Source organism: Xenopus laevis, chromosome 7S (assembly GCF_017654675.1).
Source record: "Xenopus laevis strain J_2021 chromosome 7S, Xenopus_laevis_v10.1, whole genome shotgun sequence".
Lineage (NCBI taxonomy): Eukaryota > Metazoa > Chordata > Amphibia > Anura > Pipidae > Xenopus > Xenopus laevis.
The window spans coordinates 30518403-30538414 of NC_054384.1; the positions used below are offsets into that span (position 1 = coordinate 30518403).

General features: G+C 36.7%; 1 protein-coding gene across 1 annotated transcript; it reads right to left on the bottom strand.

The window, feature by feature from the left end:
- Positions 1-4347: 4347 nt before the first annotated feature.
- On the bottom strand, positions 4348-19697 carry npffr1.1.S (neuropeptide FF receptor 1, gene 1 S homeolog; the record flags this gene model as incomplete). Its single annotated transcript, NM_001091082.1, is given in 4 exon segments — positions 4348-4973; positions 11007-11306; positions 14138-14157; positions 19660-19697. Coding segments are annotated over 2 exon segments (309 nt in total). The 3' UTR covers positions 4348-4854.
- Positions 19698-20012: the final 315 nt, after the last annotated feature.

Genomic DNA, 20012 nt, shown 5'->3' on the forward strand with positions numbered 1-20012 from the left:
TAAACATTTGGCCTATTTAATGGCCATTCCCTATTTCTATGAGAACAAAGAGGCTAAATAGATGGAATAATAGATTATAGTATGTAAAGAAAAGAGACTAGAAGAATAGCGATTGAGTGAGTAGAGGAAGAATAATAGTACTGACAGTGGGCTTCTGGTCTAAGGTTTTTGGGTGGGCACCTGGTGTCCCAGTTCAACACTGGCTTCTGACCAGTAACTCCACTAAACCTTCCCTAATTACCTCTACCCACACATTTACCCCCCGTAACTTTATTATTGTAAAGAACTTACATTTTCACCAAAGATTATATCTATATCCTGTAAACCAACACAGGGCTTTGATAATACTTTATCAGCCAGTGCCAAGTTGACACAAGAAGAACCTCCAGGTGGAAATCTGCCTAATTCCTAATCAGCTGTATATTGTGCTGTTCATCTGTGCATTCATCTGTGAAAGCATTAGACATGTAACTACAATTTAAATAGCTCTATATTTACTATTATGATGTTTAACTAGCATTATATTGGCAAACAAAATTACACAGAAATGTCACTATATTATATAACAGCATCAAGTTGAAATAATCCTCTGTTTCTCCTGTAAGCATAAAGCTAAAAGTAAAAAAGTAAGCTAAAAAAAACAAGTAATCCGTTTAAGAGGGAGTATTGTATGACATATATATACGTAGTTGTTTGTGCGACTACAAAGCAGCAGAGGAAATTTAAAAAAAGAGCATTGGAAAAACACCATGTTAAAACATTGCTGTTGAAAGATAATGAGCACGAGATTTATTTAATTAACACTCATGTCCAAGCAGGTTAAACATCTAGACTTAAGGGATTCATGTGTCATAATTATATACTATCCATTAATTTTAATTTTTCTAGAAATGTATGAAACTTCCCTGTATCAATGGAAGTGATGCCCATTGGGCACATCACACATTGGGGCAGATTTACTAAAGGGCTCATTTTTAGCAGTGACCGATTCGCACTCTTTGCACCGCTTCGCCAGGCGCAAATTCGTTGTATGGACGTCTGTATTAGAGATGTTGGTGCAAATGCTTAAAGTGGCCACTTTTTATTACAAATGTCCAAGGAACCTTGATAAAGACAAAAAAGATCATATAATGCCCTAGACTTAAACCCACTGTAAGATGAATGTTCCATGGCCCTCTGGGGAAAAATGTTAGGGCTTTTGCAAGTTGCCAGCATTTTTTCAACTTTAATGCATTTTCAGCAGACAGGATATGATGTAAGTGACGTACGATTAAGGAAGATCTAGTTTCATTTTAGCAGTTTTCCTGGTCTGAGTCAACTCTGGCGAAAGAGGTAACATTCAGTAAAATCCACACTTTAGTGAATTTGCAGAGCAACGACCATTCGTCTGGCCATAGAGTGCGAACAAACGCTAGCGATAGTCTCTTTCGCTAGTGAATTGTTTTCTGCACCTGTAAGTAAATTGGTGATGTCCCTGCAGATTTGATTTCTAGCAAAAATTCGCTAACATTAGCCATTTCGCCCTTTAGTAAATCTGCCCCATTGAGCCTTTGCTTACCAATAAATGATAGGGTTGATATGAGCATATGTAATGTCATATTACACTTTTGCTTGTTACCTGCATACCTTTAAATCAATAAACCATTAGTTATTGAAATATTATTAGACTGGCTGAGTAGTTGCACTGTTAAAAACACACAGCCTGATTCATTTCTGTGTGTATCTAATTACATTTTTATCCATTTAGGGAATATTTATTGAAATGTGAAAAATGAATCTTTCCTTTCATTCCCTCACAGGAGTAAGTGGCTGTGACATGCTCATGTGAAATCAGCATGGATTAGCAATTTGTTTGGATAGTGCCTTATAAAAGTGCTTTGTTATAAGCAGAAATGCTTTGCTTTGTAAATATTTGAATAAATGTTTGTAAATGTTGGGGGGAAAAATTTCCATAAAAACAAATTTACAATCCGCTGAAAGCCATTCAAAATTATCTGACACTATTGAAGGGTTATAAAAGCACTGGAAAGATACTGGAATACATTTCAAATCCCTTATCCGGAATCCCATTATCCAGAAAGCTCCCAATTACAGAAAGGCCTGCTCCCATAGACTGCATTGTATCCAAATAATCTAAATTTGAAATGATTTCCATTTTCTCTGTAATAATAAAACAGTACCTTGTACTTGATCCCAACTAAGATTTAATTAATCCTTATTGGAAGGAAAAACAGCCTATTGGGTTTATTTAATGTTTACATGATTTTCTAGTAGACTGACAGTATGAAGATCCAATTTAAGGAAAGATCTGTTATCCAGGAGACCTCAAGTCCCCAGCATTCTGGATAACAGGTCCCATACCTGTACTATGAGACAAGTTTATCAACTTTGAACTTTGAATATTTAAATTTGACTTGATACTATGGGGCAAATTCACTAAGATGCGAAGTTGCGCCAGGCGCAACTTCGCCGCACTTCACCGCACTTCGCCAGGCGTAGTTTCGCCAGCGATCCGCAAATTCACTAAAATCCGAAGTTGCGCTCAGGGGTAGCGTAAGGTTGCGAAGTTGCGCTAGCATTGATTCGCTATGTAAAGTGAAGTTACGCTAGCGAAGGCTAATTTGCATACGGCGCAAAATTCAAATTTCAATGGAGGAATACGTATCAGCACTACAAATGCCTAGAAAACCTTCAAATCAGCAAATAAAATTTTTATTTTGCCCTACACATGTGCCCACTGTCTAGGTAAGTTGCCATGAGTCAGGAAATGTAGGGGGGAAGGAGGGGAGCCCCAAAAAATTTTTTCGATCTTTTTCAGCCTATCACCCATCATGTAGAAAACACGCCAGCGTTTTTTGGGACTTGGAAAAAAATTTGACTTTTTTTGAAACAATCCCTATCTACTCTATTGCGCTTCGCCAGGTCTGAGGTGGCGAAGGAAGTCTAGCGTAAAAGGTAGCGTTCAGTACACTGCGCAAGTTAGTGAATTTGCGTAGTTACGTCGCTAGCGAAAATTCGCCTGGCGTAAGGGTGCAAAGTAACACTAGCGAAACTACGCCAGCGTTCGTTAGTAACGAAAATGCCAAATGCTAGCGAATTAACGCTAGCGTTTGGCGCTTCGGCGCTTAGTGAATTTGCCCCATGATTCAAGTTGTAGTGCATAAAAATTGTGTTTTGAAATTTCAGTTTCCTACTATAAAAAAATAGTGGTCTACAAGTTATCAGGTTCATGTAGAAGTCAGTAAGGTAGTATATCCAGAATTCAAGCTATTTTTCAGTTCAGGTTTTAAAAATTTATTTTGAATTTGGCAGATTTAAAATGAAGATCACGTTTTACTTTTTACAAATAGATTTTTTTTAAAAATAAGTAGGAAGTAGGAAGTAGTTTCAAGTTTGCGACTTTTTTAAAATAGAAAAAAAAAACACCTAAATTTTGTGCCAGCATGGTTTCATACGTATGTGCAATAGATCTTGCCAGACAAATGTAATGCCTACTGTGAGCAGAAACCTAAATATTGGGGTGGCAGTGGATGTGATCTACTTGGCTAAAGCATTTGCCACAGAAAGTTACTGGTTCAGTTAAGGAATATTAGTCTGTAACTAAATATTTGTACTTGGATAGAGAGCGGAGCAGATCAGTCTCATAGAACAGGGAAAAAAACTGCAAAGACATTTTTTGGCCATATAATGAATCCCTAGCGGCCATAGGGACTTGGGACTTGGTAGTGTTAATTTTCTAGCGAGGGCATGAGGGCACAAATATCTTGTCTAAAAAACAACAATGAAGTCTGTTTATTGTATCTATAAGGTCTCTACTTTATACTATGGCACCAGGGTTAGACTGGGCAGACGGGACACCGGGAAAAATCCCGGTGGGCCCCTCCAGCCCAGATACAATTGCTGCTGGCAGAGCCTTACTCCTTCCTGACCTCCCCCGCCACCTGAAGACATAACACATGTTGAAGAAGGTACGTGCTGGCAGGGGGGAAAGGGGGACAGAGCACTTGGGGGATTTGTGGTGGGACCCATGAGGGTAGAGGAGGGGGAGTCAGGGGTCCTGTGCAGGTGGCGGAGGGGTTCATCAAAGGGTTTGGGCCCCTGATGTGCCCAGACCCTCCAAGTCTGAAGCTGTATGGCACTGTAACTGCTCTTGCTGATTTTTTGGACAGACATAATATCAAAGGCTATTGTGATACTAAGCTCTATAGTTAGTATAGGTATGGGTATATAGAATTTATTTAAAAGTAGGGAGGGGTATGTGTATGGATGCTGGGTTTTCATTTGGAGGGGTTGAACTTGATGAACTTTGTCTTTTTTCAACCCAATTTAACTATGTAACTATGTAACTATGTAACTATGTAGCTATGTAACTATGTAACTATGTAACCTTTTATGCTATTGCTAATTATTTATTTATCATCATGCATGGAAAAAGGGTTAATAGAAACTAAAACAAGGTTTGTAAAAATAAAATAGAAGAAGTAATAGAACTGCATAAGGCAGGGGCATGTTCTTTGATAATTGGAAAGGCTATCATTCAAAAGAGCTTCTCTGGGATTTCTACTGAGTAGACACTATAGAACCCTTCAGGGGTCACATACCACTTAAAGAGAAGTTTGAATAAAACATTAAAGAGCACTACATTTCTACCATTCTTCAGAATCACTTTCCAATATCGGTTTTAACATTATTTCATACAGAAGCCACCCTCCAGCACTTCACAGGAATTCAAGTCTCTGTAGAATTTCTTTATGTTAAATAAAAAGCACCTGTGGATCATTTCTAACAGCCTTTGAGGTTCGTAGAGGTGACATGGGGGATTTGCAAGAGCTTAAGTTTGATTACAGTTTAAAATCAGGAAGTCAAATTTGCACAGTAATCTCCATATTGCTGATAACAACAAGGTGGCTGATGTTGCGCTTGTAAGCAGGATTGCCCCTGATTTCTTTCCTTACATAATTCGTTTTTGCAACCTGTTTTAGAGAAAATAAAGAGTTGTAAATGAAAAGTTTTATGGAATGTTTATATCCCATTAAAACATTAAGGAAATTACTTATCACAAATGAAAACATACAGCATACCTCTCAACAGTCCCGCTTTTGACAGCTCAACTCAATAGCTAGTGTGAGGAAAGACCTGTAGTAGCTCAATCCAGGAGTAAGAAATCGGTGTAATTAGTAGAGCAGCCATAAGCTCTTAAAAGGATACCTACTGTGTCACCCATCAGTATAGGGACTCAAGTGGCTATGGTCATGAATTGTAGATTCCTAGAGTAATTGACCCGTGTGAGCATCCATTATGTACTTTCCTTTGTGTTCATTATAGAGCACCTACACGTGCAGGTGAGTTTGTAAATTACCTGAATTGAAAAGTTTTCAGAATTATATAAAAGTGAGCACAAACACATGAGAACTAAATACTAACATACTAATTCTACTGCTGGTCCAATTATGAATTGACAGCAAAATGTAGTCATGTAAAGGAGGGTCTTTATATAGTTTCCATAAAGGAGCAATATTATTTTATTTATTAGCTCAATACAATAAATAAGTGATTTCCATACTGTGGCGATGTCTTCCCTAGGGTAGCCCAAAATGGTGTCTGGGGGGGGCTCAGTATAAAGACAGGTTTCTGTGACTACTAAAAACTATAGTTTTATATATCTATCTGTATTTTGTTTTCAGCAAAAAGATGCCCTTGCAAAATTTTGAACCTGAAAATGAAGCTTGACCAAAAATGTCTGAACCCTATGCACTGATATATACCTTAATGGAGATCTTAATCCTAAAAACAAATATTGGTAGAAATGCTGCCCTTTACATACTGAACTTATTGTACTTTAATTGTCAGTCTTCCTCTTCCACAACGTTTCTGGTGTTTTCCTTTCTTCAATTTTGCTGATGTGACTGACTCATGGAAACCTGCAATTTACTGCACTAAGCCGCTGTATCTAATAATTCATATAACAGCTCTAACTTACTGAAAAGTTTGGGTGATAAGTTTTATGACCACTTTATGTGCCAAATCAAAAAATAGCTCTGAGCCCCTTTAAATGGGACATATACAGTACAAGTCTCAGGTGATATTCACAGGAAACAGTTCCAGGTAAATCAAAAGCAGTGATGTGTGTAGATTTTGAATCAATAACTAGAAATGTTATACAGGTATGGGATCTGTAACCAGGAAACCCATTATCCAGAAAGCTCAGAATTACAGAAAGGTTTTCTCCCATAAACTCCATTATCATCAAATAATCCAAATTTTTTAAAATGGTTTCCTTTTTCTCTGTAATAATAAAACAGTACCTTGTACTTGATCTAAACTAAGATATAATTAATCCTTATTGGATGCAAAACCAGCCAATTGGGTTTATTTAATGTTTACATGATTTTCTAGTAGACTTAAGGTATGAAGATCCAAATTATGGAAAGGTCCGCTAGCCAGAAAACCCAGGTCCTGAGTGGAGTTCATTTGTAAAAGTTTAGGTTATTTGGATGCGACCAACTGTTCTCTGTGTACTGGGGCATTTGCCATCTGCTCAGGCTTTGGATCAGAACATCTAACAGCAGGTTATTACCAGCCTCAACGTCTTTATTTGAGAACAGGGAATTAACAGAATCCATTACATTGAAATTAGCACAATCAAAATTAAATATGTTAATAGAGACTCGGAGTAGGATAGGAGTTAACAAATTGTGTAATCTATTTAGAATTTATAAAGCAAACATACACACAAACACAAAGAGTCAATAATATATATGTACTGTATAATCACTTAGGGAGCCATATTGCATTAGTTTAAATAAATGTATACATTTTATAAGCAGTGTGTTTTAGGGTCAGATAAAAAATGTGAGATTATCATGTCAGCAAGTTTCTTACAGTTACATTATAATGAAGTCAGCTGCTAAAAATAATAAGAGCTGGCAAAGGATAAATAAACTGCAGCTCATGTACTTGTCACAGGGATAATCCATTCCATTTTGTCAACATTTCTAGAGGAAACAGCAGGGATGTGCTAACAATGATCTTTGCACACTATTAATTTGTATCATATGTTTTCAGAGGCCACTGTGAGTTACTTGATGTGCCAGGTAGCAAAACACAAACTTTATATTAGCTTGAATACTTATGGTGCTTTACCTTCAGCATCACTTTTCAGAATGGTTTTTTTTTTGTGCTTAACAGCTTGAAAGTTTTAGAACATGTATGTTAAAAGTTGATACAGATGAGCAAATCAGGAGAGTATTGTTTTACTTTACAATTGAAAAATCAGACTTTCAACAACTCTCAATTGAAATTTTTCAAACACCTGGGGGGTTCTTTAACACCTATTTGCTATAAAAGAAAGTATCTATGTTCCTGTGTTTTTCCATGTCACCATGAAACATTTCTACGCTGTGTGTCACTCCAGTGTATAGTAGCTAATGGCACAAATGGTAAATAATGCAATAAATGGGTCTTTGCCAGGACAATACTGTAGCCAGGCCTGGGTGCTGTTTGTAGGACTATATATTTGTTTTATCCTCCATAGAGGAAGAGGGATTAAAATACACAGAAGCACCATATTAACTAGAGTTCCTCTTCTTCTGACTAATGTAAAACCCTACTGGCTCTCAGCAAATATATGAGAATCAGAAACTGTAGATTTTCTTTACATCCTACAGGCAGCACAAGAATTTGTGTGTGCTGCCTAGAGGACATCAAGAAAAACTAAACTTTAGTCTTACCTGAAATTTTCATTTTCTTTAGTCCAAAGGCAGCTCAAAAAGTTTTGTGTGTGTGTGTGTGCTGCCTTGGGACTAAATAAAATGAAAACTTCAGGTAAGACCACATTTTAGTTATTGTTTCATTAAAACAACACACAAAATGTATGCCAAACTCAAGCCTTTTTTAAAGTTATCTTATGTTCAGTTTCACTGTATCTTGCTTTCTAAGTTTTCACCACATATACTGTTTTATTTCACCATCCTTCATATTATCTATTGGAGAACTTCCCACATATCATGGGGGATATCTCCAGTCATGTGACTTGTGTTCTGATAAACTTCAGTCACTCTTTACTGCTATACTGCTATACTTTGGAGTGATATCACCCCCTCCTTCCCCCCTGACATGGGGATAGACATATTGTCAATTTCCCAGCAGCCTCCAGTCATGTGACCTGTGCTCTGATAAACTTCATGGGGCTAGACATATTGTCAATTTCCCAGCAGCCTCCAGTCATGTGACTTGTGCTCTGATAAACTTCAGTCACTCTTTACTGCTATACTGCAAGTTAGAGTGATATCACCCCCTCCTCCCCCCCCCCAGCAGCCCAACAACAGAATAATGGAAGGTAACAAGATGGCAGCTCCCTAACACAAGATAACAGCTCCCTGGAAGATCTAAGAACAGCACTTAATAGTAAAAGCCAAGTCCCACTGAGACTCCTTCAGCTACATTAAGTAGGAGAAATAACAGCCTGCCAGAAAGTAATTCCATCCTAAAGTGCAGGCACAAGTCACATGATTGGGGCAGATGGGAAACTGAAAAACTATCTAGCCCCATGTCAGATTTCAAAATTGAATATAAAAAAATCTGTTTGCTCTTTTGAGAAATGGATTTCAGTGCAGAATTCTGCTGGAGCAGCACTATTAACTCATGTGTTTTGGAAAAAACTTGTTTTTCAATGACAGTATCCCTTTAAATAGGGAGGGCTAGTGCCACCAGTACAGTGCAAGTGAATTGCAGGGGTGCGGGAGAATAATTACATTGAATTGGAATTTAGTCAATAACAATAAAAGGTTCCCCCCTAAAGCTTAGCTGCAGGAATAAAAAAAAACCTGTAATTCTAAGCAACTTTCCAATACAGATTAATTGACTATTTTCAACATTTTACAGTTATTTATAAAATGCTAACGCTTGAAATCAATGTTTGTTTATCCCTTATTTCTTTGGGTATAATAATGTAACAAGAGTCAGTTCTTCACTAGATCTATAAAATCAGCTTTAATCAGCCTGCTTGTAACATTGCTTCAGGAGTCAGCAGCGCACACAATGTAAACAGCTGGACTTTTATTGCTTTTAATTACAATTACATTACAAATAACTGTAAAAACACTGAACATTTTTAATGAATGTGTATTGGAAAGTTGCCTAGAATTACTTTTCCATTAACTGTCCTAGTTCATTCAGTTTCTCCAAGGGACTTTCTACACTGCAATTGTCAACGTAACATGTATATATATATATTTGAATGTATATTATTATTTATAAAGTGCTACTTGCGTAAGTATCACTGTACAGTAGACATGTAAGTTGTAGTCATGCCTGGGGTGCCATTTGCTATTTATTGTTACATCTGGATGGTATCAAAATATCAATTTTCAATGCTACAAAGAAAAATAACTTGATAAAGAATAGCTTTTATCAGTGATTCTATTGTCGTAGTTATCATCCAGGTTTACCTTCATGAATCTATTATCCTCCTCCTGACCCTAATAACAGCATTTCTTATCCACCATCTACTTACAAAGACTCAAGATCTTTCTAACTGTCAAATCCACTTCACTCTTTATCACTCTGGGCACCCTTCCCCAGCACTCACTATTATAATCCTTTATTTACAACAAAGCTCTTCTCGTCTTCTTCATTTCCTGTCTCTGAAGCACACAATGTCTTCTTTCTCTGCTTCCTTTCAAAAATGACTAAATATTTGCCATGGAAATGTCTTCTTCTGTCAATTTGTCTCTTTTACTACAACTTTATTTTTAAATGAACATCTTTAACATTAACATAAGTGCTATATAGATATCTACATACGTTAAAACCTCTATATGCTGCGCCAATGCAAACAAACCTTTTGAAACATCTGTCTTCTGTATTTTGCCAGAAAAGTTATTATACAGTCTTTTAATTACATTATATAGTGGGATATAGACTAATGTGTGAAATTGAAACTCACTTAAAGGAACAGTAACACTAAAAATCAATTCTATACCCGTCTAACAATACATCTACCATGCACAATATTTCTTATTTCAAGTGCTTTATGTAAAAATACCATTAAAAAAGTCCACTTCTTGTTCTCAAAAAAGGTGACATAGCGACTTCAACTGTTGCAAACCCTATGTTACATGCTCCCAGCACTTAGCTTAGCTTAGCACTTGGCTTAGCACAGCCATAAGGAAGTAATGATGCCAACGTGCACCCTCCCCATAGAAAGTAATTTGCAGGAATATTAAAGAAGAAATGGAGAGCTAACAAAGGGGTGGGAGAATAGTTTGTAAAGCTGTAGCAACTAGCTTCAGGCCTGAGGAGGCAAAGTTGGGAGCTGCTGTAAAGCACGCACAAAGGTGTCACAATTGAAGTCGCCCTACCGCCTTTTTTTGAACAGGAAGAGAACTTTTTTAATAGTAATTTACATAAAGCACTTGAAATAAGAAACAGCTCTTCAGTTTGCAATTTCAGGAATCTGGTTGCTGGGGTCCAAATTACCCTAGCAACTATGCATTGATTTGAATAAGAGACTGGAATATGAATAGGAGAGGCCTGAATAGAAAGACAAGCAATAAACAGTAGCAATAGCAATACATTTGTAGCCTTACAGAGCATTTGTTTTTAGATGAGTCAGTGACCCCCCCCCCCATTTCAAACCTGGAATGAGTCAGGAGAAGAAGGCAAATAATTTAAAAACTATAAAAAATAAATAATGAAGACCAATTGAAATGTTGCTTATCATCGGCCATTCTATAACATAATAAATGTTAACTTAAAGGTGAACAACCCTTTTAAAAAGAAAACTATTATTTTTCTAAGTAGACACAATTAGCAATTTCCTATTTTAGAGAACAGAACAGAAAATTATATATCTGCTGTATTAAGTTTCTGCTGGAAGTAGGCTGGCGCTTACTGGAAAAATAATAGGTAACATAGTATATTGTAGGCAGTATAGTATAAACTATGAGAACCTTCCTTGAAATGTTACTCTGGCAAAAGCAGCAAAAATATACATGTCAGCTTACCTGTGATGAGGTTGTCCACTAAAGTGGTTGGCATACAGAAGATTCCCACCAGCAAGTCGCTGATTGCCAGGTTAAGAATAAACATGTTTGTGACTGTTCTCATCTGTCTGTTCTTTAAGACAATGAAACACACCAACATATTGCCAATCATGCACATGAGAAAAATGAAAGTATAAGCCAGGATAAACATGGCAGCAATAGATGTGGAGTGCTGGTAGTACAAAGAGAACGTAAAGTTGTCTCTGGAGACTTCAGACGTGTTTCCATGTCCTGGGGAGCTGATGTTGAAAGGTAAGGGACCTGAGAAATAAAAATATAAAGACCATGAGGACTGAAGGACAGTGGCTTCTTTAAAGTAAGAGAAACAAAAAGGAAAAGTCCTTTTACAGAAGCCTCTATTCATTGTTGCTTTCTCCCCCCCCCCCCCGTGGAGAAGAGAGGTTTTTTAGATAAAAGACTAGGGTCGCTCTTTTATTTCTTTTCAGAAATACAATTGTGAATATTTAAAATGTATCCATTTATTTGTAACATGGTGCAATAAGCCTATTCTGTATATGGTAACAGAACACTACACTGCAAAAACCCCATTAAGGGTCACCTTTCAATAACAGACATGTAGCAGAGTTCATAAAAAGATAACTTGCTTGTGCATACCCATCAGATTGGAGGAAAAACAACAATGAACACATTATGTAAGGGCTTATGAACATTATCCATGTTATGTGTCCTGTTCTCAAACGTTTATTAAATTATTCAAATTATTAACTAGAAAAATGCATTCAAGAATTCCCAGTTTCTGCTGGGGAAAGCTTTTATTGGGCCATATTGCTTAAAAATACAACCCTGATGCAGCTGTCGTTATGCTTCAATCCATGTTAATAGGTATTATTGTGCCATATTGCTTTAAGAATACAACCCTGATGTGGTTTGACTACAGATACCATCGTGCTATAATTCTTCATGACATGTTAAAGTATGCTGGGAACATTTTGTCATAATGTATCAGTATTTGCATATGACACAAAACTATGCAGCCAAATCCTGGAAGCAGCATCCTTGCAACAGGATCTTGACAAACTGGCAATCTGGGCAGCTAAGTGGCAGATGAGATTCAATGTTGATAAATGTAAAGTCATGCACCTGTAATGTAAAAATATCCAAGCCTCTTTTACCTTTGATGGGACTGCACTAGGCAAATCCATAATGGAAAAGGACCTTGGAGTCCATGTAGATAATAATCTTGGCTGTAGCAAGCAATGCCAGTCAGAAGCTTCAAGGCCAAATAAGGTCTTGAGCTGTATTAAAAGGGGCATTGATTTGCGGGAGGAGAGATCATTCTTCCACTCTACAGAGCACTGGTAAGGCCCCATCTAGAATATGCTGTATGGAGTTCTAGGTGGAGTTCATTTAAGACACAGCTCTCTAGGTGATTGTTGCATGGACCCATCATCCACTGGCCTGATTATGTGAAGTAAGACACAACCATTAATCATTTCAGTCACAGTTTGCCAGTAAGTCAGCCTGGCAGCTTATAGCTACTTGAAATTATGCCCTATGCTTTTGGACAACTGAGGAGCAGCCTCAGTATCATTTCAGTTAAGTTGACCCACTCTCCATGCTGCACCTTTTGCTACATATTGATAGTTCAGTTCAAATAGATCTGCTGAATATAATATGTAGGGAATCAACAAAGTTTGTCTACTATAAGAGTTTGTGTCTGTTATGGAAGGGCTTAGGATTCTGTCTAGTTTCCAGGTCACACTTAATGCAGTGCTTACAAGTGAAGCAAGGCTTTGTAACTATCTGGCAGCAATTCATTTGGTCAAGAAAAGACCAAAAATTGGTAAAATGCCTGTATGAATGCAGAGCTTTAGCTTTTAATCGACGTATTTGTTCAATTTGCTATCTTGAAGCAGCCAGCAACTCTTTTAGCAGTTGACAAATAACTGACTGAGAGCAGCGGAACGAAACTGATTTTTTTCAGAATGCACAGAATGCAAAAAAAAAAATACATTTTACATGGCAGTAATCCCCACCAAATAATATTGCATAATAAATGCAAATTGTAAGCAGTGTTCCAATTCACATTAATTCAAATGTTCAGTTAAGTCAGCTATCCTCCAGTCAAGATTAGGTTTCCCACAATGCCATGCACACGTCTTTGATAGTCTTTCTTTAATTGTAAGTTGAAGTCTTGGCTGGAGGTGATTCTAATATCAGCCTATTGTTTGAATGGTAAATTTAACGAGCAGTGAAGAGAATCGAACAATGCTACGTTCAAAAGCAATTACATTCACATATAATTTTAAAATAATTAAAATCTTTAATTTATGTACATGTGAAGCTGCTTATAATTTAATTTGCTTTCATTATGCAAAATGTTATACTTGGGTTTACTACCCTTTTACTTTAAAGGAACCAAAAAATAAAATGTTTTAAAGGAATCACAATATAATGTACTGTTTCTCTGCACTGAAAAAACTAGTGTGTTTGCTTCATAAGTACAACTATAGTTTATATAAACAAGCTGCTCTGTAGCCATTGGGGCAGCCATTCAAGCACAAGATACACAGTAGATAACAGATAAGCCCTGAAAAATCTGATTGTATACTTCAGAGCTTATCTATTATCTGCTGTGTAACCTGTGGCTTTTCTCGTTTTTCAGCCTTGAATGTCTGCCCCATGGCTACACAGCAGCTTGTTTATATAAACTATAGTAGAGTTTCGGAAGCAAACACATCAGTTGTACCAGTGCAGAGCAACTAAAAATAATATTTTGATTACTTTAAAAACGTTAATTTTTTGATGTAACTGTTCCTGTAAGGGGGCGTTTAGGATTGAGTTAGCTTAATGTAGACAATGATTTGAGAGACAAAATGATAGTTATTGGTTAAATTAACCATTCTATTCCACCCTTATTTATCTGGTTACCAGGTTCAGTGCCACCTGGCAACTAGGAAGCAAATTCATTGTAGGGCTGGATTTTTTGTATTTTTACTACTTATTTTTCTGTTTAGGCCTTCTCCCTTTTATTTTTTTAGACTGTCATTCAAGCCCTTGCCTGTTTGCAAGGGTAAGTGAGATATAAAAAAGACTAAAATCCAAACTGGAAGGGATAAGGCGAGTAAAACCTCCATCTGTGTGAAAGTAAGAGAGAGAAGACCTACAAATTGATCTGTAAATATTACTCCACCCCCTTGAGACTGGCTCACTTTTCAGGTAACTCCTCCCTCCTCTCTGTTTTGGGGGTTGTGGCAGTTTCTTCCAAATGTGGTGGAATTGCACAGTAGTTGAAGAGTTTAGGGAGATTGAAGCCAACACATCGATATCAGTATATATTTTGCTTGGCCACAAAGACCCAGCCTAGGGCAGCAAGAATTGGGGGGAAGCTACCCGCTGGCCACATCACCACTGGGGATTGGATGGGAGATTTTCACAGGGGTTTGAATCTCCTCACCAACCAGTTCCCAGTGGAAGAGGACTGAAATGGGCCCAAAGAAGTAGATCTGACGGGGAAGCAATTGGTGAAAGTATTGTGAGTGGTGGGATGGGCAGGCTAATGGGGGTGCTGGTGGTCTGGTGCAAGCAGTAAGGGGTCTGGTGAGAGTGATGGGGGTTTCTAGTGGTAAAGTATTTTGAAAACCAGCCCTATACCAACATAACATGGAGCATAATTCCCTAGGAGTGCCTATTAAATTCCTCCAGACCCTAGATACTGACAAACTTGCAACTCATATCCTAAGAGCAGTAAATACAATTAGAGCAGTCAACTATATGGACTCGGTCCCCTTCCTTTGTGTGAATGGATAGTGAATTGTCTCTCTAGAATTTTGATAAAGCAAAAAAAAAAAGACGATAACTTGATTTTGTTACAAATTCAACTATAAATGCAAAAGCACAGACTTTACATTGTTGCTATGTTATATTGCTAGACCTTGCCAATTAATGAACACTTGTTTACTATACAGTACAGGTATCAGACCTGTTATCCAGAATACTCTTTCCTTGGGGGTTCCAGATAAGTGGTGTATACATAATTTAGATCTCTTTACCTTGAGGCTGCTAAAAAATCAATTAAACATAAATTAAACCCAATAGGAATTATTTAATATGGAGTCTATGGAAGACCATCCAATAATTTGGTTTTCCAGATAACAGAACCCATAACTGTGCTTGTTATTTTTATGCAACTGTTTCTAACACAAATGTTTAAATCAATAAACTTTGTACATTAAAAGTATTCCAAACTGAAAAGCTGCAGAATAAACATTAAATACAAAAACATATTGCAGCATATTGAAAGTTCAGCTTTCAAGTATATTGGTTTATAGTACTTTATAAATGGATATTTTCAGTGTGGCTTTATTTCTTATTAATGCTGAAGCGCTCAAGGCATCCTTTACCGCTTTGTGCCTCATATTATAAAAGCAAATTCAAACTATCCATCCCTCCATGGGTTCTTTGTTGTGTCTGCAGCAGGAGCAATATACATGGAAGTACTAAACATTTACATACAGTAAATGAGGAATAGCAAGTACATACTTAAGGCAAGTGCTTAGTATATTTGGCATGGTTTTTAACTTAATGGATGATTAAAGTCCTGCAATGCCTAGCTTTATTTGTAAAATGCTGGGAACCATGGTTAGACGATGAGTTATATTAAAGAGAAAGGCAATTGTTTTGGAACATAGATGTTAATGAAGTACAGAAATGAAGGTTGATCTGCTTGCTGATGGCTGATTAGAAACATGTGGCTAAGGTGGCACTGGCAGCAGAAGTATGAGGAAGATACATTAACAGCTGAAAGCAGCTGGGAACTTGTTCAACACACAAAGAAAAATATGTGAGTAATCTTGAATCAATAAAGGTCTAGAGCTTGTGCCATCATGTACAGTACATACACTTCATAGAAATGAATATTGATAGGGTGTCACTGCAAAAACATGATATTACATACAAAAAAATAAAAAAAGGTTACAGTTAACCTGTTCTCTACCAGTGTCTGTTTAAAGGAAAATATATTGAATGCATTTAGGAAAGAACTAAATTAAAAACCTGTAAATCTCCTGTATACCAATAGGGTTTGGCAGATGATCATACCATCTGTAATATCCATAGTCCAGTGTATTTTTCAACTTTATTAAATAATGAAGGCCACAATGTCGATACTGATAGCAAGCAGAAAAAAATACTAAAAGTGATTGCAACGCCAATCACTCAAATACTATAGCAATATCCACTTTTTTGTCCCACAAATATGCTTTAAGGCAGTCAGTAGATTCTGAGACAGGTAAGATATTATGGGTGCATATAACTGGCCTCCAAACGGTTATCTCTACATGACACGTGTGGGGTTATTTATTAAAGTCTGAATGCCAAAAACTCGAAAAAGTCTAGTTTTTTTTGTACTATACTAAATTTTTATGGAAAAAAACTTTTTTCAGAATTTATTAAACATTGAGGGTGTTAAAAGTCTGAATACAAAAGTACTCCAACTAAGACCTGCTGCGTTCATGTAGAAGTCAATGGAATTTGCAAGATATCCTGATCTGCGCTGGGTTTTGTGAAATAATCCAAAAAATTTGTGGTTTTCGGGCAATAATCTGAAAAATCAGAGGGCATACAATTTGTATGACTGGATTTTTTTCATGATTTTATCGAGTTTTTTCCAGCACAGGAAATATTCAGGAAAATGTATTGCTAAATAAGGGGGAAAAATCCTTGTGGATTTGGTCAGATTTTTCTGAAAATTAAAAGAAATTTTCAGATTTTGATAAATAATCCCCTCTGTGTTTGATAAATGGGTCGAGCACCTCTTATTCTCTAAAACTTTCCTTGCATTGACACATTACTAACAACTCCAAGAGCAAAAAGATTTCAAAGAAGGAGACAATATCAAGGCAATTAAGAGAGTATAAGGGTGTATTCATTCTTGGGACGGCTGGACAGGCCATAAAAGCCTTTTCTATTTCCAAAAAACTGATCCATAACTTCTCAAACAGTCCTTTCAAACTAGAGAAAGAAATAAATAGAATAAATTGGATTAAAGGAATCAGGGGTCAATGGTAAAAGGAAACGTTAGCACAAAAATTGTTTCCAAGGTCTCATGCTAGCTTTTTCTTAATCTCCTTCAGTTTTCTGAAGAGTCGGTGCATGACAGTAAAGAATAAGATACTTGTCCCTCCTGACATGAGCCAAGTCAACCACTGCTCCTCCTGTTACAGTTTCAAAGGACATTTTGGAACACTGGGAAAACTGAAACTGCATATAAAATCAATGGTAAATAAAGTAAAACATGTAAAAGAAAATGAAACCAAGTACAAATATGTTTTATTTATTTGGAACTATCAAAATATATCAACATACCTGAAGATGAACCTACTCTTTAAGTATTACTGAGTCTCATTTCATTACAACACAGGTCTGTTAATCAGCTGCCTTGTCTTACATTGTTTCAAGAGTCTGAGCCACCAGGACAGAGAATAGACAGGGACAGACAAACACTGATTTCAGTAGCATTACATATACAGGTATGGCATCCGTTATATGGAAACATGTTATCCAGACGCTATTTTATCTAAATAATCCAAATTTTTAAAAATGTACCTTGTACTTGATCCAAACTAAGATATGAATAATCCTTTTTGTAAGCAAAACAATCCTATTGGGATTATTTAATGTTTACATGATTTTCTAAAGATGGCCATAGATGCAAAGATCCGATCGTTTGAATCCTCGAACGATCGGACTTCCCCATCTCCCGACCTGCCACTTACCATTCTGATCAAATAAAGTAGTAAAAGAACAGATCAGCCGATGTTCTGCCTCTGACAGCAATTGTACGATATCTATGTCCAACCAAAGCTAGTGACAGTCTCCCTCTGAAAATTTTACGATCGGCAATACACGCAGAGATATTATCAGCAGCCGACAGAATCTTTTAACCTGTCCGATCGACCAAACGCTGATGAAAAATGACGGGACTCTCCACACGCGATCCAAAAATCGTACAAATCCTCGATTCGTACGATCGGATCTTTGAGTCTATGGCCAGCTTTAAGGTATGAAGATCCAAATGATGGAAAGATCTGTTATCTGAGCATTCTGGATAACAGGTCCCATACCTGTACAAAAAAATAGAAAATGTGTAATGAATGTATATTGCAAAGATGCTTAGAATTTTGTTTTCTTTTATTAGGCACATTTTTATTTTAGAGTTGACTTGCTCTTTAATGTTACTGAATAAAACGCACAGCGATGCAAGTTTAAATATAACAGAAAATCACTTCTCTCTTGCACAGCAGTTTCAAATTTCCCAATAACATCTCCAACAATGTACAATTGTAAAAACCCTAATTATTCTGATTCAAGGGGAAAAATGAGATGCATCTGGAATATGTTTTAATGTGCACCAAGAGCAAATTGAAAATCGCACTGTAAAGCCATTTATTGTTACAGGACCATGTAACTAAAGGATGCGAGTGCTGCAAGAGATAGTGACATTCCTTATGTATATGCATTCACAGACATCACATTATGTTCTTACGGGGCCTGTAATAAACTAGGCATGGAGTGGTTTTGTTTGCTTTGAACCTATTGGGCTTTTTTTAATGAATGCTAAATGAAAGTACTGATGTTTGCTTTTTCATTCTAGAAGTTCAGATATAATAAAATGGCATAGAGATCAATTACAAATTGCAAAGCCACTGCAGCACAGTTCAGCTTATTAACACCTTGATAACTAGACAGGAATGGGAGTCCTATTAATACCACCGGTTGCATCTCATGTATGAATTCAAAGAGAGAGCGTTACCACTCTGACTCACTGAACCGGAGTGACACTAGTTTATGGTGTCCCAATAACTCACCTGGTGCAGTCTCTCCAGAGGAATTCCAAACCATATTTGCAATCATGAAGGAGAGGTCTCTCAAACGATAGGTTAAAAGCAAGAAATCTTTAATTCAAAATAGTAAAAAGCACATCATCGCCTGACGCGTTTCAGCTGCAACTGCCCTTAATCATAGGCATGAAATAAAGATATTTTGCTTTTATCCAAATGCCTGAGAGGGCTGAGATCTCAGTTTTCTCCTTCATCTTATAGATAGACATAAAGTCAGGATTGAGGGGAGTATAGTATGTCCACAAGATTTCCCTTGTTGCTGCCATCTTCTTGTAATCTTTTTTAAGAAGGTCAATTGTTAATCAACCACAAGGGGCCAAAAGCCTGTTGATGTCATGACTCAAAGCAGAACTGTATAGTGCATCATCTTTTGTTCTCTCTCAAGCTAATATTATGTGACTATTGAACCTGCTTAACAATAAAAAAAAAAAAGCAACAATAAAAAGATCTGTGCAGTCATAGTTACTGCCCTGGATTTGTCTTGCTTCTTACCATTATACATGATCATGTCATTTTGGGGTGTGGACACAGAACACCTCTGCAGGAGAATCCACCTACAATCGATAATGGTGAGCTACAATATATTCCTATTTGCTCGTTTGAACCTGCTTACCATCCTGGCAAGAAAAGACAACTGACTACATACAAAAACTGTCCCTATAGTAATGAATCTACAGATTCTATGGTATTGAGGAACACCATGAAACCTTTACCTTCAATACACAACAGAGTTAGGTGCATGAGTTTTTAACCAATTCTTCATTAAATCTATAAAATGCTTTTGTTTGACTTAATATGTCCATATGTCCAATGAAAATATGTATTTGAATGTACCCCATTTAATGCTTAACTACTTTACGCATATAGTGTACTACTTGTTAGCAAGTAATAGTTATCAGTGTGAATTTTAAAATCCTATTTTATTCCTATGACCTCTGTAGGGGCAAATTGTTTGATTTTTTTTAATGTATATCATTTTATTACAGATAGTGCATCTATAAACATCTCTATAAAATACTACATACAGTAGCATGCAGTATTTTAGACTAACTTGAAAGTATGGAAAAAAAGGAATAATCAGTAATAATATGGGTTCAGTAAAAGC